This window comes from Aplidium turbinatum, chromosome 9 (genome assembly GCF_918807975.1).
Source record: "Aplidium turbinatum chromosome 9, kaAplTurb1.1, whole genome shotgun sequence".
NCBI lineage: Eukaryota > Metazoa > Chordata > Ascidiacea > Aplousobranchia > Polyclinidae > Aplidium > Aplidium turbinatum.
In genome coordinates, this window is record NC_137480.1 from 4,608,131 (window position 1) to 4,634,623 (window position 26,493).

The 26,493-nt window shown below is 36.7% G+C and overlaps 1 protein-coding gene and 1 long non-coding RNA gene across 2 annotated transcripts; one reads left to right on the top strand and one right to left on the bottom strand.

Annotated features, from left to right (window-relative positions):
- Positions 1-2,447: 2,447 nt before the first annotated feature.
- On the bottom strand, positions 2,448-24,783 carry LOC145777721 (uncharacterized). Its single transcript, XM_082589160.1, has 9 exons — positions 24,660-24,783; positions 24,223-24,347; positions 19,111-19,168; positions 16,955-17,103; positions 15,704-15,788; positions 8,102-8,202; positions 7,094-7,280; positions 3,860-4,373; positions 2,448-3,242 (listed from the first exon to the last, which is right to left on the bottom strand). The coding sequence occupies exons 1-9, from the start codon at positions 24,694-24,696 to the stop codon at positions 2,948-2,950; spliced, it is 1,551 nt and encodes a 516-aa protein (XP_082445286.1). The 5' UTR covers positions 24,697-24,783; the 3' UTR covers positions 2,448-2,947.
- On the top strand, positions 10,623-13,616 carry LOC145777685 (uncharacterized). The gene is made up of 3 exons (XR_014290349.1): positions 10,623-10,746; positions 10,919-11,109; positions 13,444-13,616. It is a non-coding gene; the product is annotated as an uncharacterized LOC145777685 (long non-coding RNA).
- Positions 24,784-26,493: the final 1,710 nt, after the last annotated feature.

Genomic DNA, 26,493 nt, shown 5'->3' on the forward strand with positions numbered 1-26,493 from the left:
CTGTTCGTTAAAATCCTTCAAGAATTTTCATTTATCATCTCACTAGTAGAACTATTCAACCATTTAATTGACTACTTTTCGGTGATATCCCATTAAACTACGTTATTAATCTTTTCCAAGTCTCTTTCCTGGTAAGAGATAGAAAATTTGTGACAGTGTTGTATTTGTTGTGAACGATATGACAAACTGAAGCTTACTATTAAACCAACCATTATAGGCCCACTCGATTTCTTTTTACAGTTGTTTTGGTTTTATGGAACTTAAATAAACTTTTCACCTTATGCTACTGTATCATTTAACAGAGTCTTACTATTGATTTATACTGGAAGTACTTGATTGCTCTAATCTGAGAATGCGTAATTTTAAGTTACTTTTTTCAAATTTTATGAGAGGACCCCCAGACTACCATATTAATGTGTCGCCCTTGGCAACACATCACCAGGCTCACTAACAAGGGTTATGATACTTTTTGCCCTCTTATAAAAAATTTCTTGTTGGTTATACGCTCCTAAAGACATGCTTACTGCTTAGCCTACATAAAATCTAATTTTAAGGTAGCCTCAGTGCCGGACTTAAAATGACTAGACTGGAAAGGCTGAACCTTAGGGCCTCAAGATTTTGGGGACCTCAAAATTTAAAATGTACTACGTATATTTAAAAATGTTTTACAATTATATTTGTAGAAAATTATATTTTCACCTGCTAATAAAGTTAAATTTTCTGGCAACCAGTTCAAATAAAGAAGTTTGTCACAAACAGGTCGTAATGCAAATTAAATTTCTGGTGCGTTTATTTTTTACGAAAACGAAATATGACACAGCTTAAAGATAAGGTTATTTTTAACTGTTAGGCTACTTTGCAAATGGCTTAGCCTACCAGTTAATAGCCATTAGGGAAATATTTGCTAATTTTTAACGAACTGTTACTTTTTGCACACCTCTAGTCATCTGGCGGTGGGATGGCGCTACGCATAAGGCGTTGGCTTTCCAATTATGCAAACCTGGTTTGACTCCCGGCTAAGCTGGTTGTTGAAAACACCGCTCACCTCTACCCAGGGTGTAGTAAATTGGGTGGGCGGAGTTGCTGAAGTAAAGGCGGCTGAGAGAAAGGAACTGGCCACCCTACTCTCCATAGTGCTGAAAGCTTAGTACAATGAGAACCTTATCTTCTTATCCCCAACACTTGAATCAAGTATGGTATGGGACCACCTTTACCTTTTTAGTCCTCTAGCTACTAGTACGTTGAGTTGAGAAGTAATGGTAGGCTACGTTAGGCCTGGTTGAGGATTCTGTAGGTGAAACTATTTCACTTCATTATTTTTAGCCTACCTCTACATGGTTTAGATGTGCTTAGTGCTTTGCCAGTCGTTAAATTATTGTGAAGTTGGCTGAATTTCTAGGCGGACGCGAAAATACTTAAAAAAAAAAAACTGAAATTGAACTTAACAAAGTTCCAGGGGAATAGCCTAATGTATGATGTCGTTAGTAGCCTATGCCTAGTGCTAAGTAGGCCTAGTAAGCTACGATACCGAATTACATAAATTCATTTTGCAAACAGCTTTTAGCAAAAAGCATAAATATGTTAATATGTCTCGTACTGAAATGTTTTTTTAATTAATTTTCAGAAGTTATAAGTCCCTGGACTGAAATAACACCAATGATGCTAATTTTCTGAATAAGGCAAAAGCAAGTTAGGACATGTAGCCTACTTGAATTGTACCTTACACAATTCACCTTCCCTACTTAAAACTGTAAAATTTATAAACTTTGACTTTGAGAAACATGCTGTGGGTATAGTGTTTTCCTTCAAACTATAAACCTGCCAGAGCTTTACGTTCTCAATATCAATAAATTGTTCTTAGGAAAACCTTTATATAAGACGCAATATGGCAACTGCGGTGGCCTACTTTCCCAGTTGTTGTTGTTATCAAAACTCACTTGAAGACATTATATTTCACTGAACATTATGGCTGAAAGAATAATTTCATCACCGTCGTCATGTAGCCTACAGCGCCCAGGAGCATAGCCTGGTTTACAATATGAATGTGACGCTGTATAAATGTTATTTTTAAGTTATTATTACCGTAATTAAATAAACTCAAATTCTTGTGAATGTCGATAGACCTATCGAAATTGTCGATTAATTTAAAGCAAAAAAGCTTTGAAATATCTTCAATAGAAAGACAACACATTGTTGTAGTTTATAAATCAGGTAAAAAACACAAAATAAAACTATGTGGCACATGCGGTGTGGAAAATGCTATAATGAGTCAGCAACAAGTGATGTAACTAAAACCACGTCACTGTGTTGTCCAGGGAATCAAATGACGTTGTTTTATCAAACGTTGGATAAACGACAGAAATGCAACCAAAGATGTATTAAATATTTTAAAAACATTGTAGCCTACCCAGACAGCAAAATTTGTCATTTTTACATTGATTCAACGTTTGTAGACGTCTTCAGACGTTGAATCAATGTAAAAATGACAGGTTTGGCTGTCTGAGTAGGTTACTATCATAAAAAACCTAATCCTTCTTAAAACTTGAGGATTAGTTGCATGAAAATTGGCGCGGTAAGAAAAGCAAAGATAAATGAAATGCTTACAATACGATTAAATAACAGGAAAGCAGGCTGCGTTAGACAGAGAGGACGCGAGAGAAAGATCGATGTGGATGTATGGTGTGAAGACGATTGCGTAACTTGGAGGTGAATCCGGCCACTCTCGGTAACGTGGACGTCATCGGATTAAAACTGGACTACTACAGGCCTACTTTAAAAATAATCCAATTCGCTTACAACAAACAAAGGTTACACAAAAGTGGTAGCCTACTGTAGCCGTAAATGCTGTAATGTGACTTCTTGCATTCGTTGCACTGTAAGACAATAAGTGGCTGCAATGTTGGAAGTTCAGTTGCAACAAAAAAGATTAGGATTCTAAAAAAAAAGTTCAATAACTATTGACATACATATGAGCCAACGAATAATCCGAGAGTTTTGATTTTGACCTTACGATCTCGCTTCTGGAGCGACTCGACTTTTTGCGGACACGCTCTTTTAAAGTCTTCAAGTCAACGTTGAAGCCGACCGCCGACAGTTCATCGGGAGATTCATGGCCAGGTGGCGGGGATTTGCACTCCGATTTCTCGAAGGTCATCAGTGTTTGCTCGTCTGTGGGTGGAAGTTTTGGTGTGAACAATGGCGACATCTTGCTTTTTCCAACGTCTGACACACTTCGGCTAACGCTGAAATTAATACAAATGGGTTTACTTGTCTTAAATTTATATTAAACTACTCATGCAATTAAATATTCCCGAAGAAATGTCCAGTTAGTTTTGTTTCGAATTCGACAATGACCTATCAACAATACCGGTTAGTCCGAGATAAAATTTTCAAAGGAAAATAAATTTTGAAATTGTCATGTTTTGCTTCAATTTATGTCTGAAACATTTTTTTATGTGTAGGCTACTACCAGGCCTATGCTGTGCAATATGTATATTAATTGAGCCCAAGCGGGACACAAAAATGTCCTCAATAACAAATCAAAATAGAGTCGGTCTCAATCACAAAAGCGTCCAACTTAGTGACCAAATAAACAGAAAATGCGCTTGAGTAATTCACTTTAAGGACCCCTCTCCGTCCAGTAGTACCTAGTGGATGGAATAATTCAATGACAACAACAAGCAAAGAGTAGACTTTGTTAATCTCGGTTACCGGCCTGGGAGAGTGGTTCAAATCCTCTGCAACTATGCGAAACTACCAGGAATAACCTATCAAGGCTTTGTCAGTTCGAGTATAACGATTTCCAGAAAGAATTAGCAAAGAATGTACCGGAAGACAAATTATTATCTAATAAAGTTACCGTGGGTGTGAAAATCCATTTTCTTTCACATATCCTTCATGAATGGCTAAGGATTCAAATTTCCGGTCAATGTTTGATGCCGACGATATTGCAGTGCATGACGAAGATATGCTTGCTGTTTCCACGTCATCACTTATAACTGTGTCGTCATAAAGACGTCTACTCCCAGGCAAGTCCATTTTGGTGTAAAATGCTTTTGCTGATTTTTTTTCTCGACGACTCAGTCGTTTCTTAATTTCTTTTTTTGCTTTTGCTGTTGTTTCTTTTCGGTTAGATTTGTCAATTGTTCCGTATTCGCTAACACTAGAGCTAGTGGCACTGTGCATAGACATTGTTCTTCCCAAGCCCACAGCAGCAAGGTTGGGAGTAGACATTGCCATAATAGGAGATCTAGCGTCATAAAGTGGTGGAGTTGTTGAATGATTGGTTGGCGTTGAGGTGGCAGTAGGGAGTAACATTGGAGGTCTGTCTCTTGTTTTTTGACGTTCCGAATAATAATTTGACGTCACTGGACCTTTAAGGAAAACATACCGTACGTTAAATGATATCCAGCCTACGTAGGCCTACAGTGTGTTAAACCGTTAAACCCTATCACCTGTTTTCTTAGAATTCATCATTCTGCCGACTGGCCTTGATGTGTCAGTCAAGGGCAACTTTTTAAGGATATAGGCCTAGTCTTCTAATCTAAGACATAATAGCGTGTCCAAAGGAATTGTATTATTCTGCACTTTAGTTTTTCAATCGCACAATTTTTTGCAAGTTAAAATGGTTTCGTTGCAATTATGGCAGTTCACAACTAACTTTTGTGGTCGAAAGAAATGAAAACTTATTTACTGCAATACAATATCAAGTAGGCTATTAATGTTTCAACCTTAATGAACTAAAGCAATGACTCTCTGCCTGGAGTTCACAAGAATAGTCCGATGTAAATAATTCACTCACCCATGGGCTCTATCTAAGGAGGGGGGGTGAGGGGGTGAGCAATGCAAAATCACCTCCCCACTCATTTGGCTTTGAAAAGGTTTTGTGATATTTTATTGATCAAATTTTAAAAAAAATATTTCAGCTGTTATCACTTTTTTGAATTTTTTCAATAAGTTATGAATTTTTGATTGAGCAACTCTGAACTATGAGCCAGGCGTTTACACTGTGTTTTCACTTAGTTTGCTTACCCAAAAATGCCCTTTCCGAAATATACTTTGTGAAACGGTTTGGAAACCTGTGGATCGAATCTGCCAAGAATTTGTTTTTAACAGTTCTTACAGATATAAAATCTTCGGGCGTTTTTGACTGTTGTGAACTTGTGGCAATCACTTATTGTATTACTTGTTATACCATGGCATCTACAATACAGTGTATGATGCTATTTTACTGAGTGTGTTATTGTGTTGTGTGTTATTTCTTGTGCTGTTGTTAGTGTTATTTTGTTAGGGTATAGCCTACTGTGCAAGTGTAGCCTACTGTATTTGTTAACCCTTGCTCATGCATTCCATCACTACACAGGGCCTCTGAGAGAAATTAGAAATCTATGGGTACGAAGAGTCATTCCGGGCCCCCTTTCACTACGGGCCTTCTTTGTCTTGGGCAAAACTCGTGACGTTTGCTCAGGCGTATTGCATACCATACAACATTTTAATGCAGAATTGGACATCTGTGCTCAATAATAGTATCAGGTTGCAATAATTAAAACTATTATTTAGTGTTTTGTGTTGTACATGTCATGTGATCTGTCCCTCGCCAATTTGTAAATCGTGCATTGAATTCGTGTGTCAGTTGTTGATGGTGCTGTTGAGAGGTGTCGCTTGTACAGCTTTAATGCAAAATTTTCAAATTCATTTGTTTATTTTTTTTAGATGTAGCCGATAATTATTCCTGATGAGGACACTACCGGGTGTCGAAAACGTTGGATTTAGTTGTTTTGTGTGTTTAATAAAAAATGTTAAATCTGTTAACGTCACTGAGTGTTAGGCCTACATGTATCTGGTACAACCCAAGCTTTCTACCAATGCTCAAACATAACATCTTGTTAAAACATAATTAAATTAATCATCGGACCAATAACTTTTCTTCATTAACTTTTGCATTCACCACAGGCCTAGCAGAGGCAGGGCCGGATTTAGCTGATAGGGGGCCCGGGGCACTTGTAGATCGGGGAGCCCTCCTGCAAAAAAATTTTTCGTGCCTACGGCGCGAAAAACTGCCTCTGCGTCTACAGTAGCATCAATCCAGCACTACACAGCATTTTGCAGAAACTTTAAAGGCTGAAAGGAAGAAAAAATAACACATAACACAACATTTTTTCCACGTAGGGGGGCCCTTCAAAAGTCGGGGGGCCCGGGGCACCTGCCCCCCCCCCTAAATCCGGGCCTGAGCAGAGGTGAACGAAGTCACTTTTTTTTACTCCGGCTCCGCTTCTGCTCCGAAAGTATTGACTCCGGCTCCTGCTGCAACTCCGAAATTCATTTTGAAGTAAAATAAGCGTGAAAATACCTTTTTCAAATAGTTTTAAACAACACAAAAAAGCCGGGCTTTTTGCCAAGGTTTTTCTTGCTACACTATGCCCCCCCCCCCCCAAACAGGAGAATAACCAACTTTTATGATTTAATTTAGGGTGCTTTCAACAGAACATTTTTGCACATAAAGAATTAAATTACCACTTTGTCCCCTAATTTGCTCGCAATGCACTTATTTACCTTTCCGGGCCCTTTCCGGACATTACGGACCCCCCAGGACTCCACTTTTATGCTTGAATTTAGTCGTTTAGGATGGTTTTAACCCAAACATTTTTGCTTGCAAACTATAAAATCACAATTTCGGGCCCCCCAACAAACATAGGCCTGAGCCCTCAAGGGTACGCCGTACCCTCCGCACCCTCTCTCATAAGCCCTGTCACTACATTCATTGCATAGAAATAGCTCATGTCTTCACTTCACAAAACATTTATGCTGATTGAGCATCAAACAGAATGAAGCTGATGCTACAATGGGGGGTCTTGGGGGCATAGCCCCCAAAAGTTGAAATGACTTTGACGATTTAAGCCCATTGTCAAATAATTATCCCTTTTCGAATTCTAAAAGTGGGCAGAGCCCCTGCTCAATATCTAAAAGTGGCTAGAGCCTCTGCTGCTGGATAGAGCCCCTGTGAATTGAGCGCTAGTAGCCTACATAAGCTTATTTGTATATGTCTTACTTTAATCAGCCACAAACAGCAAAAATAAAGTTCTTTCTAACTTACTGTATTTATAGTTGTTGTTTGTTGTTTTGACAGGCGTTGTGGTTTTGAAATCAAGTTCACCCATCAGATGTTTCGAAGTTGGGGAAACACCATGACGTCGAAAAAAGTCATCAGTTTCTTGATCAACTATTAACAGTTTGACGGGGTCTGACGATTTTATGGCTGATATCACGTAAGCATGACATTCCTAATAATAAAAAAAAATTCAAAATATGAAATGATGATAGCTGAGTGTATTAACACTTTGCAATCAAATCAAGCAAAAGTAATTCAACCCCAAAGGTGTGGTCATGAGCTATCAGCAGTTGAAGACCTGAGTTGCAGAACTACTTAAGTCACATTTTGTGAAAATTGAGTTATCACCATAAATACGTTGTATGCTATTCAATGCCTGTCCCGCGCAAAATTTTGTTTAAAAAAACGGCTCAATTTTGTTATAACACGCGCTGGTGTTTGCACAGAAATAGATTACACAGCGTTGAAAAAACTTTAACTTGTTTTTCCTCAAAAGTGGTATTTTAGACTTAGTAGTTCTTCAACTCAGGTCTTCAATTGCACTCAAGGATAGCTCTCTGTTTAGCAGCACGTAGTGGCTGGTATAATATACAGACAACTACTCTTGACAGCAGAGCCGAAACATAAATTATTCTTTGTCCAGCTTGGTGACAAGGCCTGCGTCAAAGGTTCAAAGTCGTACAAGTATTAGAAATTGCTATGAGTGAGCTTTTAAAAAGACGAAAGCACGAAGAGTAAAGTTTCCTTCAATCAGTGTTCGCTTCTTGAAATGGGAAAGTTTCAAATTTGATTCATTCAACCAACCAATCTGAATCCAAAACTAAAATAATACGTCATAATAACCTTTATGACTACATAGTTTCAGAAACTCGTTAATCCTTTCGATATAACTTTTATGCCATCGTAAACTACGTTGAACCAGCAACAAACAGGAAATAGCTTAAGTGTTTATTTTCAAAAAGTACAAAAACATTTTCTTGGCTCAGATCTTACCTGCCCTATGTCCACACCGTTGATTTCAATGATTCTGTGACCTTCCCTCAACCCGGCACAGTAGGCCACCCCATCAACACGTACACTGGATGCGTAATGACCTGAAAGATAAGAAGTATCAAAGGTTTTGTTGTTCAGACATCAAGAAGCAGCGAAATGACATATAGTCAACAAACTAGTTGCTCTCATTATCTTGGAATGCCTGGAAGTGTCTTTCCGAGACACAGCCGCGTGTTCAGGAGCGGTGTCGAACCGACGTCCCTTCGAAGGTCATGCAGAAGTTCTTATCACTCGGTCACACAACCGACAGTGGTATATGATGGTTTGGTTTTTGAATCTTTATCCTCGGACTGACAAAGCCTTGATTGGTTATTCCTGGTAGTTTCGCATACTTGTAGAGGCTCTTGACACAGGACTGGTTACCGAGATTGGCAGAGTGAAGTTTCCGATTGTTGAAGTGTTGTTGCCAGGGAATTATTCCATTCATTAGGTGCCCCTGAATGGAGAGCAGTCCTGAAATGCGTTGCTCAAGAGCACATCCCAAGAACCCGATGTTACGACCTAAAGGTATAATTAACCAGGCAACATTCAAATAAACGCATTTGGCAAAAGCAAAAGTAAACTGGTAATGGTATAGGCTACAAGGCACAACATACAGTACATAAGTGATAGCAAACTTAAAAATGAATAAAAAGTAAACATTTTGAAATATATTCTGCTACTTAAGACCAGTTTGGTGACAAACAGCTGGATGTTAGTCTATGAGTTTCTGAGAACACGGTTAATGACAAAGAATTAAAGTGAATGTTGTTTCAGCAGAGGTTGGTGTGATTCTACTGCTTCCCAGCGACCGTCGAAAGTACAATCTACACGGTTTCAGCAGGCCATTGTATGGTGAAAATGAAATGAATTCACAAAAAGAAGTCAATAAAATTTGTATTACAAATCTGAACGCTTGTTATCGATGAATGTTAGCATAAAGATGTATACGATAACTCTCACTATTTTCTTTCAATCGAATAAAAAGCGTAACAGTAGCCTATATAGGTGAGAGGACCATGCACTAAGTTTTGCTAACACTGTGTAAGTCAAGAGGTGCGAGCAGAGAAAACAATCAAGGTAACATTGGCCGAACAAAGAAACTATAATGTAGAAACATATTATGTAGAATAAACCTAAATTTACAACAATAGGTATTAGGTTCTATGCTTCACCAATATCGAAATATGTTGAAACGAGCTTCCGAAAAAATTGTTTATCTTCAATCCGTAATATTTCCTGCAGAACTATCAACAATTGTCCGTGCAGTTTTTGTTTAGCTATCGAACGAGAAATCAATGATCATGACAGGAACAGGAAAATTAGTTTTGCCCGAACATCCCGCTTGCAAAATGGCTATCATACATGAAGGAATGTTAAAAAGGTGTTGCTGCGCATCTACTGCTGTAAATGGATACCTAAACTTAACGAAAAAAATCATGATTAAAAGTGCAATTAATTTGTAACTTAGTAAATTCAAATACTGCCAATAGTATTTTCAATCAAGTTCTTGTTTCAAAATGCTCAATACTCTTTTCAACAATACATTCCAACAAGATGGTGCACCATCCCACATTTCAAGAAAAACTCAGGACTGGTACTCATGTTGACTTAGATTCTGGAGCAAGGTAATGTGGCCTCCCTTATCACCTGATTTGAATTCCATAGACTTTTGTGTTTTATCGTTATTGGAGGCAAAGGCTTGTTCCGTTGCTCACCCAAGTGTTGATGTTCTGAAGCAATCACTCCTGCGGGAATGGGCCAAAATACCCCAGCATGAGCTGCGTATAGGCTACATCCGTCGAAAACTTTCGACAAAAAATTGAGAGAGTTATCCAAGTGAAGGGCGGACGCAGTGAAAGTCAATGAAAAAAATTATGCCTAGTATTGTAAGCTCTCATTGTGACACCTTTTTGATTAAATTTTGTTTATTTTCTGTTAATGAATCTTTTATAAGTTGGTCAAAGGACTTTTTATTCACCCTGTGTATAGGCAGGCCTATGAGACGACCATTTATTAGGTTTCAATGAACTAAAAAACGAAGTACGTCTGCAAAACACAAGCCATGAATATAAAACAAATAAAGTAAGTCAGTCTCACACAATCAAAATCCCTTCAAACGTCCCTGCAACTGAACACTGTAACATGAAAACAGGTTTGCTGAGACTTAGGAAGCCAAGGGGTGCGAACAGAGAAAACAATGAAGGTAACACTGCCCGAGAAAAGAAACAATAATGTAGAAACATATGTAGAATAAACCTAAATTTATAACAATAGGTTCTATGTTTCACCAATATCGAAAAATGTTGAAACGAGCTATCGGATAAAGTGTTTATGTTCAGTCTGTCATATTTCCTGCAGAACTATCAACAATTGTCCGTGCAGTTGTTGTTTCGCTACCGAACGATAAATCAAAGATCATGACAGGAACAGGAAAATTAGTTTTGCTTCTAACATCCCACTTCTAACTATATAACTCGTGGCAAGTCAAATATTGTCATTAAGTTAAATACAAAACTATCAACAATGAACAAGTTGGTTGTGTTCGCTTTGCTCTTTGCCGTGCTACTTCTGTCTGCTGATGCATTATTAAGAAGAAGAAGGAGGTTTGTAACATTTGATTAAAATTAGTTTTTTTTAAAATAATTTGTTTAAACTCCGCATTGCCTAATTACTAAACTACACAATGAGGTCTGTAGCATTCACATAAAATTATTTTGGTAAAATGCAGTATTTTTTATGATGGCATTGCTTAATTACTGAACTTCTATTTTGCAGACCGTCTTGCGTGGCACGATGCCTGCGGTCAATACGGTGCCGCAGACAGGATCGGCGTTGTATCATACGACGACGATCCAGATGTTTTCGTAAATGCCGTCGCCGAGGTGATGCACCAGGAAATTGGTTGGAAGAGGATGCCCAATATGATGCTGACGCTGATGAGGGTTATTAACCAACAAATGATTTTGGTAAGTTTAAAAATAGTGAATGAGTATTTTTTCATATTCATCTCTTCAACTTGTAAATAAATCAACCAGAGATATCTGAAAATGGGGCCAGGCTTGTAACAATCTGTAGACTTTTGAAGGTTTGTGTTAACAGTCAAACTAAAAATATAAAAGTAATATTTTACGATCTCAACTTTCGCCCATACATCGCATGTTTGCGTTGCTCTAACCTAGTGGTTCTTAACCTTTTTTCTTGTTATATAACAAGTTCTCACATCCTTCCCTAGAATGGATAAAGATAGAAGCCACCTATAATTTAGAATGTTGCCTGAAAGCCTTGTAAACAAACATGCCTTCATACGACAATTTATAACTGATCTCAATTAATACGAAACCAAGGAAATTTCCAGAAATATTTGATAAAACTACCATTCAACGTTTTATAGGCAGAGAACACTTTTTCTCGAACCGTTGAAAATTTCATGATCAGATCACCACTTCAATGCGTGATGGAAATCTACAGGTAAATCTGCACCAGGCGTTGCAGAGTGCAAAAACAGTGTTGCAGAACGAGTTTTCGAATATTAAACTTTCATCAGTGCAACTACGTTTATGAACGCAATAACAACGGTTAAATTTAAACTCAACACAATACATTACAAACATTATAAGGACATATTCTCAGTGTTCAATTGAATATTAATAAATCCAGAGACATCAGAAAATCACTTCCCGCATGCAATTCCAGACCGACATTACTCGCTTAAGGTTATTTTTTGTTTGTTAAAACAAACTTAATGTTCAAAGCAAAAACAGCCATCACAATGAACATCTATCGAAGTATACTAATTTACAGTACTTAGATAAGTAATGAAAATTAATAGACGGTATTGTTATTAATATCAATTCAATACGATTTCAGTGATTATAATACAATGTAACATGGTAGCGTATCCAATTAATTAATAAGCGACGACATTTTAAAGTACACGTTAATTCGAAAAGAAATAAGAATTTATCAAAAGTCTCAGTCATTTTAGAAGATTTCACCACCGGTTAAAGGACCATCTTTGATTGTTACCTTGATAGAGTCAACTCTGATTGATCATATACGCCTTGGATGTCTTTGGGTTTATTAATATTCAATTGAACACTGAGAATATGTCCTTATAATGTTTGTAATGTATTGTGTTGAGTTTAAATTTAACCGTTGTTATTGCGTTCATAAACGTAGTTGCACTGATGAAAGTTTAATATTCGAAAACGCGTTCTGCAACACTGTTTTTGCACTCTGCAACGCCTGATGCAGATTTACCTGTAGATTTTCATCACGCATTGAAGCGGTGATCTGATCATGAAATTTTCAACGGTTTGAGAAAAAGTGTTCTCTGCCTATAAAACTTTGAATGGTAGTTTTATCAAATATGATCTCAATTATTCAACACTCCCGCATCCCATCGGAGCAGGTCACGAATCCATATGTAGTGCGTGCACCACTAGTTAGAAAACCACCGCTCCAAGCGCTTACAAAGCATCCAGTGCCAACGCAATGAATACATTATTATCTTGAAACATTCCTTTGCCGAGTGCCAAGTACGAATAAGATTCACGTTTCAATATCCTTCGATGTGATCCAACTTGGCCAATGGACAATACAAGTTGACGGACAATAATTTGCTAAATATGAAACATTTTTAAAGTGGCCGCTTCAAATATTTTTTTTAAATGTGTATTCATAAAGTTTAACGTTGCTTTAAAGATCGGACAACGTTTAGTTAGTGAAAGCCTCTAACCAGTTTATCAGCTGTACATTTAGAAAATTTAGTTCCAACAAGCAACAAACTTGATCAATGTTGATAAAATGCTGCGATGTCATAAAAACTTGTTGAGTCGTCACAAATGCATGGATAGTAACTACGTCACAATGATGTAACATTGGTCTTTTACCTCAATAATACGTGAAAGGGAAAAAGTTAAGTTCAGATTAACTCTCTTAAGTTAACAAAATGTGTTCTTGGAATGCTCAACATGAGATGAAAAAATGTTCTCGACAAACTTCATCCCAGAAGCAACTTCACATACTTGTAGATGCTTTGAAGTATTAATGCAAACTTTGTTAATGAGGTTATGCAATAGATTGAGTTTCGCTTTTAGCAACATGATCGTTGCTTATTTATCTTGATAGGTCGTATCTGCATTATGAATTTTATTAGTGAGATTGATCGAATTGTTGTGGTCTGTACATTATTCCATCCGCTAGATGCCGCCAAGTGTCGTGCAGAACACTTACCTCTCAAAAAAAAAAAACATATCTTTAGTTTAAAACTTAACGACAATCTATGTTGTTTTTTTCAGAAATTGGAATGACATTGAAAAAGAAGATTCAGAAACCATTTTGCGCACTTTGCAATACAAATGCTGATAAAACTGCACGAGAATTTTTTTTACGAAAACCTCAAATTAATGTACAATGTGTGTTTACAGAAAATAAAATCATGTCATTCCCAAAGTGTGTCTAGTAAAGTTAAAGATATCGCGAAAACTCTTGTTTATCAGATTGATAAAAAAACACCTTTTTTCAATAAAGCACATGTTATATTAACTAATTGAGATAGGTTACGAAGTGAAAATGTTATCTTGGAAGATAAGGAAACCTCAGGCAAAAGTTTCGAAGTTCTAGCCTGCTGAAAGGCTACAACACACTATACAAAACTTCGAGAAATAAATTATTGAACTCCTTTTGTGGTTGTAAATAAAACAATTGAAATTGTGGGCTAACGTAAATCTTAAACAAAACGGTACCCCAATCCAATTTTAATTTGATGAATTTGGTTGCATACAAAGTTTACATCTCGATAAAAAAAATATTGCTTCTAAAAATGCCTAAAAAGTGACCAAAACAAGGTTATAACTTATTTGTCAAAATTTTCTGGAGAGCAAGCCCCCACACCCCCTTTCGTTTCATTTATTTGGACATTAAGTTTTCTATTGCATTGTTCATTTATGTTATAAATTTTACTTTGTTAAAACTCTGGTCCTTTTCCAATTTTTTTTTAGATCCCCTTCTGCACTGTCGGCATGGTCTTTCAACTATTTTATTCTATAATATGTTAAAAGTAGTTTACTCGTTGCTGAAATGATAAATGTAAATTTTTTCCAACGTAGAAAGAGTGTGCCGCCCTAAATGCATTCTGGTTCTATTTTTAAGTGCAATCACTAAACATAGAAGCCCACTAATGGGTTTCGGGGAGAGGGGGAGGGCGAGATAGGGCTCACACGGCCCTGTCTTTGGGTAAACCTTTTTTCATAACTTTGGTGCTGCATATAAAATCTACGGTGTGAATTTTGCAAGAAACTGCGATGAAGTTTATGCCATTTTTCAAAACGGCGGTTAGGTGCTGCGTTAAAGACTGTGATGAGAGTTTCTTCATCTTTCGTTAGTTGTTCTTGGGGCTAACTTAAAGATTTTTAATTTTCAATTTATAGTCCAGAGACTGTCGAATGACCAAAACTTACAAATACCAGCATGCCCAAAAAGCTTGTTAACTGTTACGCCTATCTTAATTTGCAAGAGTGCATGGATTAGAAAGGTTGAAAAGCACTGAACTAGAAGATTAATATATAAGCAATGCTTTGAGCACTTTTTATAGTATTAATAGTTTTTATTGTTTTTAAGCACAATTTAATGCTTTATAAATTTTGGTGAGGAATTCAGAGCTGTTTCGGTGACGACAAAATATATTGCTAATGTTGTGATGGCTATGATGGCTGTCCCTCTTCTTCAAGGATGATGGATTTTGTAATGAAAACGCTAACAATGAGTTTTTAAATGGCTAATGAGTCCAAGCCTAGTTTTAAAAGTTCAGTTACATTTGAGATATTTAAGATCTTACGAGAGAGCCTGTTGTGGGTGTAATTGACCTTCTTTTTTTTGTAGTCTTTTTCCTTTTAACTTTTGAGATTTGCTCTTTTCAAACGTTGCAACATCTTCATCAGCGAAGATCTCTAATCCAACCTATCCTCTTCAGCTTCCTCCCAGTTTGTGTAATTAATATTGCACTTTTTGATTACTCTTCAGAAAGTCCTTGTATGTAGGACACAAGTCGACAAAAGTAGCGGACGTTGCTAATTAGCATGTCCGCCCATACACAGCCGTCAGTAGGACGACGACACTCCTGGGCATGATTGAATGGCGAGTAGTGACCGGGATACGAGGTATTCGCTATAGAATCCAACAAGAACACCAAATGAAAACACCAGAACAACTAACTATTCCACCACCAGAACAAAGTATGCAGCCTTAAACATGCAATAGATTGAGTTTCGCATTTAGCAGTATGATCTTTTTTAACTTCACAAATGTGAATACAAACGACCTGTTTAAGCATGATGCTGCGGGTTCGCTGTGGTAGTAGCGGTTTGCACTAGCTTTCGGAACACAGTTTCCCAGTGATGTGCCATGACGATCTATTCTAGTTCGTCAAAGCAAATAACTAGGGAACCGCTTTCCGAAAGCTAGTACAAACCGCTATTGCCACAGAGAACCCGCAGAATCAGGCTAAAACAGGTCGTTTGTATCTACGTTTGAGAAGCCTTAAAAATATTTAGAGCTTACCAGTTATGCCCTTTAGCTGAGGTCTATGTCTTTCGTGTCCACTTCTTTTTGTTTTTCCAACAGTTTGAAGAGCGAAATCAAATCCCTGCAAAGTTTTACATGGTTTAGTTTTCACAAATTGTGCTGTTTGAACTGCACGCGTAGAGCAAGTCATATATAGTGAGGCTGTGTCATCAGTGAAGAAATGAATAGTCAAGACTAAGAACTACTTTAAATTAGCGACCTGTAAGTGCATGTGGCCTTTACTTGTAGGTCTGCACTTCATCTCAACAAATTAAACAGGCAATCTATGTTCAAAGGCTCCAGTCAGTAGTGTTGACAGGGAGGTCCAGGAGGTACTTCTGAACCCGGCCCGGGCCCGAGATAATTTTAGGGGCCCGGAACCCTTTCAAGGGGCCTAGAAACATGAAACAAAACACAGCATTTTCTTTAAATATTTTATTATAAATGTGTTCTGTTTTCTTATAAATGTCCATATTTAGGGCCCAAGGACAATCTCATTGGTACCAGACCCAAAATATCTTCTCAATGGTTCTGGCTCTACTTACACGGTTATTTTTACAGATAGCCTATAATATAAAAAAGTGAAGGCGTGTCCGATACTTGATCCAAGCATTGGGAGATGAGAAGACAAGGTTCTCATTATACTAAGCCTTCGGTACTAAGGAGAGTTAGAAGGCCAGTTCGTTTTTCTTGGCCCCCTTTACTTCAGCAACTACTGTACGCTCACCCAATTTATTACACCCTGGGTAGGAGTGAGCGGTGTTTTTCAACAACCAGCTGAAGCGTTTATACTTTCTCAGAAATGCGTCTGTTGATAAACAATCCAGCTTTTAATCCATATGTGAGCTAAATTAATTATTTTTGAAAGAAACCTTCCGATCGCTATACATTCAGTTGCAGACCCGCCGTGTTTTAACCATGGTTTTGCTGTCGGTCTCATGAGACAAATGGGCTTCAGTGGCTAAAACGCCATAAAGGTTTTAAAAATTGCGCATGACCCGTGGCAACTATCAAGTTGAACAACTTATCTTCCACAATAAAGGCGAGACGTTCCAGTAGCTCATCAGAAGATCCGAATTCTTGGTTAAAGCTTAGCATTGGAGTGCAGCCACCGGAACCAATATTAGGCCAAGTTTTTCGACTTTGTTACCTCAAATACATACCAGCAATATGATGCTACCCCACTTCGCCTACAAAAAGCTTGTTATTGTCTTTGCAAACACACCCCACCTGTCTCAATTCACCTACCTTTTCGCTTTTCTTCACCGTTATCAGCCTAGGCCTAGGCGCTGGCGGTTCTGCCTCCAATGGTTTCACTGTCATACCATTGGACGGCTTCTTGAAATAGTCCTCAGCAGCGTCATTATGTACCACCACCAACCGAATACTTTGCAGACCTAAAGAATAATAATCTGACATCGATACATCCGGATACACTAACCAAAGTAAAAAGGTTGATTTTTGGTTGTGATATATTAATTTTAATATTTGACTGGGTTGCCTTCAGAGTGAATAAGCATTTCACATCTGACTTCAGCTTTTTGTGTTAAATTTGCAAACAAAACCCTTGACAACCTGTTTCACCCTAAAAGGGGGATCATCAGAAGATCCTTATGCAAATAGAATCTTAATAATTAATTAATCTCCAATAATAATTCGCTCTGCTTGACTTTTTGCTTGGCATTGAGCACTTTTTGTAGCATTAATAGTATTTATTGTTTAAACGGGTACTATGTGTAATAATAAGAATGCAAAACTTAAACTTTTAAATATCACGTGAACGTAAATCCGAATCAAAATTTATTGAGCCTGACAGGCTAGAAATGTTTTGCTTCATGTGATTTCACCTACAAACGTGATAAAGACGTAAATTAAACGTAATTCTCAGGTAATATCACAAAGCTTTCCATTCTTTGTTCAGACACAGTGCATGGAGAGTGAAAATTTTTGCTGTGCAACTAAGACAATATGGAGTATCATTTCAATTTTAACCCTGATTTTTCAACACAACAGGATATTTTAAGACCTCTTGAAGGCTATAACTTTGGTGTAACCCCTCCTCCTCTGCACTAAGAAGTGCTTTTTAGAAGGACTATTTTTGCGTAGCTTAAAAATTGTCACATATTGCAATTAAATCACGTTTTGCTTATGGCATTTAAAGATCAAATATTATTTGCTGCTTCACTAGAACCCATCAACATGTTCCATTACTAGACAGTCGAAAGCAATTTTTCTGTTCTGGCTTTATGGTAAAACATGGCAACGTTCTCATTACGTTTAGTGTGCAAGACTTAAAAGACGTTTTTGTTTTAAAGCCTTCCACACTGGAACATTTGATTCACTGCGTTTTGCTTTTTGATTTTCAACATATTATCAGCAGCATTAGTTGTTATGCTTGCACGTTGTGAAAATAAGTTTTTAATAACTTTTGGTGACATTTCGTTGCTCCAAAGTGCATATTTAATTACATGAACGTTAATTGCAGGTTAAAAGTTAGCATATAAGTTGGCATAGCGCAAGTCTAAACAACATCCGGTTGCTCATAAAGACTAAGTAGAGAATCAACAATTTTTGTAAATTTATTAATTTAAAATAGAAAGTTAGAAGCTAAATTTCTTTGAATATTATTTTATGTATGAAGACTAAAACGCCCCTAAAAACATTCTGTTTAGTCTATGAACATTGAATATGTTACTGTAAGTGCTAGTCACGCTTCAATGCCATTGAAAAACGATCTAATGTTGTAGAGTGTAGACTATGCTCCTACAGCGCATTCACAATTTAAAGGTGAAAGGGTGAAGTTTTATTGTGTTATTTTCCAACCACACTATGGCGCAGTTTTATTAAAATTTGTACAGTCCGGAAGCGGTCTAGAAATATGTTTCTCACAAACGTTTCTGTTTCTCACAATAGCCAGTGCCATATTATGTGCTATCATGACAATCATGCTAGAGTAGATTGATTGATTTTCAATGTAAAAGAAATAATATTATTTCAAAACGAATGCACAAGAAGAGCTATGGCCTACTAACCAGCCTCCAATGATATTTCAATATTTCCACAACTAGCTAACATTTATTTAAATGACATTGGCCACAACGAACAAATAAGTTTCTGTTTAGTAGTGTACATTACACAAACACTGAAATAATTAAAAACTGAATATGAAATTGAAATTAAAGTTTATACTGCTGTAGCTTGCTTAAAATACGTGAGCTTATAAAATTTAAAGTTGTAGAGCGCGGAATCATTGATTCTGGTTTGTGATTTGTGAATACGACAAAGGCTCATCAAGATTGTCCAAGCTTTCTTTAGCGATTTTATTTGGACCATTCCACCAGTAATATTGCTCTCAAAAACTTTTACAGAATTTTTTAAACTTAATTTTGCATTTCTCAGCTTACCTTGCAACCTTTCAACCACGCTTTTGTGTTCTTCTTTTTCAACATTAATTCCGTTTACCTACAAATATTATTATTCAGATTACTTTTGACGATGAAATTGATAAGTCTAGGCCAACGGTGGGCAAACTGCGACTCGCGAGCCACATGCGGCTCTTCAACATAAATTTTGTGGCTTTTGTATTGAATCGTAATATTACAAAAAATTAAGATTATAATTTATAAATATATTATCTTGGACTGTCAACCAAGCAGTGGCGTACCTAGGGTATAGAAGGTATGGCTCGAGCAATGGGTGCCACATTGATAGGGGCGCAAAAATCGATTGGTATAAACTAAAATTTGTGACTTAGCCTACACTGTCTTCAAAATCTAATTTGCGCCCAATACAACACAAAGATCAAAAAATAGTCTCTCCTTTACTGCAGCCATTGTTAAACAATGGAATTGTGACTTTGCAAAAGCAACATTGTGCTTCTCCTGGCTCATTTTGAGTGCACTCAGCAACAATTGGAAGTTTAGTGAAGTCGCTATAAGCAGCGATTAGTTGAAGCTTAGAAGTAGTGCCAGAACTTACTTGTTCATTTTTACAAGAATTTATAACTTTGTAAAATCAAAACATCGTGCAACCTTGACAAATGAACACTTGGAAGAATTAATTCGCACAGCATTAACAACTTATCGTCCAAATTTTCAGAGATTAGTGAGTCAAGTACCTACAAAACTCATATGGATAAACAATCATTATGTTTTTATTGCTGTTATGTTATGTCAACTGATTTTGCGGCTTGCTGGTGTTTATGGTTTATCCGCGAACGGCTCTTTCTTTGAACAACTTTGCCCACCCCTGGTCTAGGCGAATAAGCTGCTTGTTATATTGGTAGTTCAGTCTTTCTTTACCGTACTAAAAGTATTTTAATCTGAATCAATGACTGACAAACACACTTAGTAACACATTATTAAACAGCCTGCAGTGAGCAGGATCACTTCGGGCTGTAAAGTAACAGGTTTATTGTTCGATTCCCTACTCTGTTTTACTAAATTGTTCATGAGTAAAGCACTTTACTGTTATATTGCTCCCAGACAACCAACAGACCACAGTCATATCGCCACTGCGTTTTTGATTTTAAAAAACAAAATCCGCCAACATCTGCAGACGTTAAATCAATGTAAAAATGAGGGTTTTGGCTGTCTGGGGTTTCATGTGGATATCAGTCAAAAAGCAATTGGGCTACCAACACAATCATCTTTCAACTCATCAACTCGCTTAAAAACATTCTATTGTACTGAACATTATGACTAAAAGTGTTATTTTGTCACCATCACTGTCATTATTATTCAGCACCCAGGAGCATAGTTTGTAGGCTACTGTGGGTGTGGCTTTAAATAAATGCTGTTACCAGTCAAACTTCAATACTATGCTACCCTTTGGGACCAAGAGAAAGTGTGGCATAGTAGCGAGAGTTTGTAAAAACAGCCTTGACCATGTAATGCCACGTTGTGTTGTACGATTATAATTGTACGAGGAAATCCAATCTGAGCCGGATGATGTTAATCTGGGAAGCGCTGCCTGCCGAGGAAAGGATGCACGAGAACAAAGAGATCGAGCTGTCTGACTTTCTTGATGCTAATGAGTGATGAGCGCCTCGAGACTGGTGGATCTTTCACACTGGATGTGATTGCGAAGGAGATGTTGCGCAGGCATGAAGCACTGTCTGGAAGTTCATGCAGCAGCAGAGAAGCGGGAAGCCCAGTGTGATGCGATCGGCTAGACGATGAGGTGCACGAAATTCACCGAAAGAACATGCGCCAGCTGACGATTCCTCATAGGTTTGGGCTGAGCTACAGTAGATAACTTGAGAGAATACATTACATGCACAATTGCACATACATATACTTTTGCCGTTTTACAACCGTTTAATCGTTTTGTACGTACCGTTAATTGTTTCGTTAATACAGTAATACTGTACTCTCATGTGGCATAGTAGCGAGGGTAAGGGGTGGCATAGTAAATATATTTTCTATTGAATTTAGCTGGTGACGATCAAAAGTGGTATAGTAGCGAGGGTGGCATAATAGCAAGGTAGCATTGTATCGAAGTTTGACCTGTATCATTTTTCACATATCCATAAGCTTAGGTAAGCTACAATAAAGACAATTTTCAGTAAGTTTTTTGATACGAAATTTGATATTTCGAAACCTCTCAGAAACTAAAAAAAATTTAGTCACAGCCGGACTATGATCTGGTTCATTGGTTTAGTTTCGTTTCGTTTCAAATAAACAATTTACTACGTTTCGTCTTGAAGTAAAAACATTATGATTTGTTATGGGTCAGAAACAGAATTTATGAAAATCTCAAAACTTAGGAAGTACCGTTCATCAGTAGCTTAAAGTATTTCTCAAAGATGTTGTCATTTCTAAAGCTCACAACACATCAGCTCAAACAAAAACATTTTAAGTTGTTGGGTCAAGTGAGAACTTTATTTATGTTGCCAAATCTCGAAGCAAATAAGTTCTTGTTTTGCTCATCGAGACTTCAAACATTTGCAGATATCAATGCCTGACATTCATTTTCAGTGTTGTTGCAAAACAACAAAAAACAAAATTCTAGATTTGTTAAACTTTCACGTTCGGTAGGTGGCCTACAATGAAAGACAACAAAGTCATGCAGATCCGAAAATCATCCATTATCATGTCAATTTAAACTGACTGAAATCAGTAAGATGACAAATTATGCAAATTTTCCCAGATGTCTGGCACGTTTGCTTTACAAAGCTGATTGATTACTTTTACGTTGCTCTGTTGTAAGACAGCACGAAATACAACGAAGCTATAGGTACAGTAAAAATGATTGATGGAAATAAATCACTCTCAAGATAATGTATATATATCATAACTTGTTAGATTTCAACCAGTTGTTCATTTTTAGAAAGTGTATTAGTCAACAGACGTGTCACGCTGGAAAAATGTAAACGTTTGTATGCAAGCTTCACTCAAGGTCAAAAGAACAATAACATGAAGCATTGAAGCAATATTTACAATACGCGAAAATTAGAGGCTTACAATCCACTTTGTCTCCATAGTATGACGCACGTAAATGCATACCGCGTACGATAGTGCGAGCGACGCTGTTAATGTTTTCGGGTGGATATTAATAACAAAGTGTAAACAAAAGGTTAAGAGCTGTTCGAATCAAAATATTTCGGTTTTTCGAGCGATTTTGTTTGACTCAAAATTTTTTGTTTCGCTCTAGCCTAATTGTTTTTTAAATAAATTTTTAAGTAAAATATTTCATTTTGTTTTTAAATAAAATCAAGTGCGTTTTCTTGTACTCTTGAACAGAAAAGAAAACGTGCTGCAATCTAGAAACGCATAAAACAAGTTAAAAAGCGGGTGGCTATGCGTCATATTTTTCGACAAATTGCTAATTTAAATCTTTGAACCTTAAATGCATTAAGGAACATGGCGGAAGGCCATCCACTTAACATTTTAGTTTGCTTTTGTTTCTTAAGTTTTTCATAAGAATCCAATTTTTTAAAACATATTATATGCTTCTACGCTATGCTTCTTGAAGTAAATGTTTTGTAAAAAAAATAATTTTGTGTTATTTCGATCAGCACTCGTAAGAATATTACATGTCTTGATTCATTCCAAAAGCATACAGATACACATCATACATCTTACAGATACACATACACATCATAAAAAGTAGCTCGAAACGCCTAATCGAGTCTATCAACGCGGCCAAGTCATACTCACTTTGAGATTTGAGACTCAAAAAGATAAACCTACTAAAACTGTTGGAGTTGGGGACAATGTGAAGCTTTAAACTGTACCAAACTCTGATGTTTGCCGTCATTTAGCCAAATTTCTTCATACTTTGTTTTACAAACAGCGGAATACTGAATGAAGTTGTTTTTTTCTGTTGGTTTACCTAATATGGTGTTGCCTGGAGCAACACAAGAGTTGCATAAATACATGATGTACCTAAGTTGTGTAAGCAGTAATTAAAAAAACCTTGTATGGTATACAGTGCTTCAAAATAGAATCACAGATCCTCAGAACTACTTTACTTTGACACAAAACATACACACAAACAAGTAGAGTAGGATTTAAAGTGTAAAATGAGGTTCATAGTCTTCATTAGATGACGCCTTGAAAATCAAGAGCAAATCTTTAGCTGTGACACCAAATAGCTTGAAATGCGTTTCGTAGGTTCAACATCACAACAATAAAGAAACCTAAAAGTAACATAAAACATTTCTAATACAGTATTTTAAAATAAACGTATGTTGTACTATCCGCGCATTACAGTTTAAGGTTATCCTACTGCTCCACTAGAAGATTGAAACATTACAATGTTGGCTAGCTGTGTCGAATCAACGTAGAAAAAGCTGATACTGTCTAGCTAAGGTTGTCTGTAGCTGGAGTTGCGACATTTGGCAACGCTGTTGTTTAGCAACCCAAACGTCAAATCAAGTGAAAAAGAACCAACGCAAAAAACAAGACAACAAAAGTGAAGCGGACTATTATAAAAAAGATAACAAAACATAAATGGCAACGTTTTGATTGACATTTTACATGACGACCGACGCAAGACACCATAACGTCATTGGTTGCTACTATATATGACATCCAACAATACCCTAGACTAGACAGAAAATCCGCCATTTCACATTGATTCAACCTCTGCAGACGTTGAACTAATGTAAAAAAACGGATTTTGTTGTCTGGGACTACAATAGACGCGTGTGCAACAATATCCAATAAAGACAGAATGAGACAATTTTATATTCTTCGGTTAGCGCAAGTAGGATTTGAGAGGCATTTTCATCAAATGAATCGCTTAAAAGAAAAAACTAAAAGTTTTTTTACAACTTAACTTTTCCGATGTCTTTCAACTTCCAAAACCTTTCAAGTTTTTCTTTCACAAAAGATTCCATCCAATTGAAAGTGACAAACACGTTTTAATATTTTTAGTCTTAATAAAGACCAAGTTTAAAATCGATTCCTACTTTTAACGTTTTCAAACACATAATTATAACAAGTAGCATGTCTATCACCATCAACAATAAAAACAATGACGGAAATAATTTTCCATAAATTCATCCGTACCTCTATTATCCGATCACCAGGTTTCAGCCCTGCTGTCCCTGCTGGTGAGGAGGCAAGGACGTGAAGAACGTACGTGTCTGTTGTTTCATTTTCACAACAAAGAATGAAACCAAAACCATTTGAACCTAAAGAAGCAAAGAAAAATGTGTCACTTTAGCGTGGGAAAGTCACATGATCCTTTGCGGACACGTTGTAGTGAGTTTAAATTAACTCGGCGATATGAAAAAACAATAACAAACTATAAACAAAAAGTCTAATCTTAAAATACCCATGAAAATTTGTTGTTTAAATTTAATAATAGGCTCCCACCAGGATTACGTAAACTGACAATGAATCGCTCTGTAAAAATAAAAATATTGTTGTGGAGAAACTGACAAGAAATTTATAGAAGTTAACTAAGTCTGCTCTTTATTCAAACTAAAATATAAAATTCCAACCTCTCTGAATGATGCAGGTCTTTTGCTGTTGCTCCATCTTTTGGTTTATCCAACCAAACTTAGGTTACTGTATTTTGAAACCCATCAAAAGGTAATAAAATAATCGCAACAATGCTCACTGTTGGTATTCTATGAAATATAGAAATATTTTTTTGAACAATAAATACTATCAATAGTACAAAAAGTGCTCAATGCCAAGCAAAAAAGCAAAGCAGATCGAATTAAATCAAATATAGTTATTACTCTCTAAACCCTTGACAGCCTGTTTCACCCTAAAAGGAGGAACATCAGAAGGTCCTTATACAAATAGACTCTATTTTATTTTAATTGGCAGTAGTAGTAGGCTACACTGCTACTACTACTGCCTGAAATTAATACAATTGTTGATATTTTAAAATTATATTTTGTACGTTATTCTCTCTGAGGATGCGCTTTGCCGTGGTGTGCAAAGCGTCGGTGAAGCAATATAACCGCGTGTGCGTTGCTGCTTCTACTTTCGCATACTATCAGACGAACGTTGCAACTTGCGCTACAAACGATAACAACAATCCTGATAAACATTCAAACTTTTCATTATTCAATATTATTAATCACACAATAAGTTTTCAAAAAGGACTGATTCAAACTCTCAAACTAAATGCGCCACATCATATAACAATGTCAATTCAATGCTTTTTAATTAAAGCAAGACTAGGCTAATGAAAAGTCTGCAAGCCAGACAAAAACTAAAAAATCTCTCAACATGCATACATGAAAATTACTGTCTACTCTATTTTATTATACTCAACTCTATTTTAGAATTTCTAAAAGATATTCTGCAAAATGAAAGTCTTTCTACTTTTTCTAATCACAAAAAAAACAAACTTGAAGGTTGGTAGAATTCTTAAGCTGAATAGTATAGTTTGGATTTTGCTTCAGTTTGGCTTCCCACACAACAACAGTTAAAACTACTGCCGATATTACTCTTAGCTTCTTAGTGAGAACGATATAATTGTGAAGAGCTCATTGCTAATGACTGGTCACTTTGCTTGGAAACTAATTACTAAGTATGAGTGAGCTTCAGCAGCAGCAAGCCAGAATCAAGACTTGTCTTTGATTGGCTCAACCCCAACTAGACTCGCGTCGCTATGATGACGTCAGAACCAGAGCAAGTATTTTCGCTTTAATCGTGAGCGATATAATTAACATGTTTGGTCCATTTCAATTGTCAAAGAAATCTGCTGCGTTATTGACGCAACGTGAACAAGCAACATATTTAACATTCTTTTCAAAATAGCATTTTTTTTAAATAAAAGATGTCTTGTCTTGGGCAAACGCCTTTTAAGGCTTTTCTGTTCTTGCGTTCATTCGACATAATAGAAAATGTCTTTTTGTGAAAAAATTCAACAAATCAAAGTATAGTTGTGGATTCTAACCATTCCTTTTTCAAGTTTTCTTACGTTCTTTGCAGCCTGCTTTAGCAACGCAAGTAGGTCTCAGCCTTTTCACTTTGATGGCAACACTTGAAGGGTGACAAAGCTATAACTGAGTCAGTTACATACAAGGGCTACGAACACACCTGCCCACCCACGTTCGGCTAAGCCCCGCAGTACTGTTCGACAAAAGTGATAAAAGAGAGTCTACTGTATTTAGATCAAAAGTTAACAGTAACAAATTACACCAACAAAGGGTGTAACTTTCTATTAAAATTTCTGATTATTGTGTATTAATTTGGAAAGGTTAAATACGTGTGACTTGTCCAATTTTGTTTTTTTTACTAGCCATTGCTTGCAAAACCTGTCAACTAAAGCGTACAACTGGGCATTTCACACTTTTTAAAGTACCCATTGAGCAT

Coding starts and splice junctions, on each gene's coding strand:
- LOC145777721 (XM_082589160.1), bottom strand. CDS start 24,696: ATGGAGCAACAGCAAAAGACCTGCATCATTCAGAGAG. Junction 24,348..24,659: donor GACCTGCATCATTCAGAGAG/GTTGGAATTTTA, acceptor TTGCTTCTTTAG/GTTCAAATGGTTTTGGTTTC. Junction 8,203..15,703: donor TCAGCTAAAGGGCATAACTG/GTAAGCTCTAAA, acceptor CTTATCTTTCAG/GTCATTACGCATCCAGTGTA.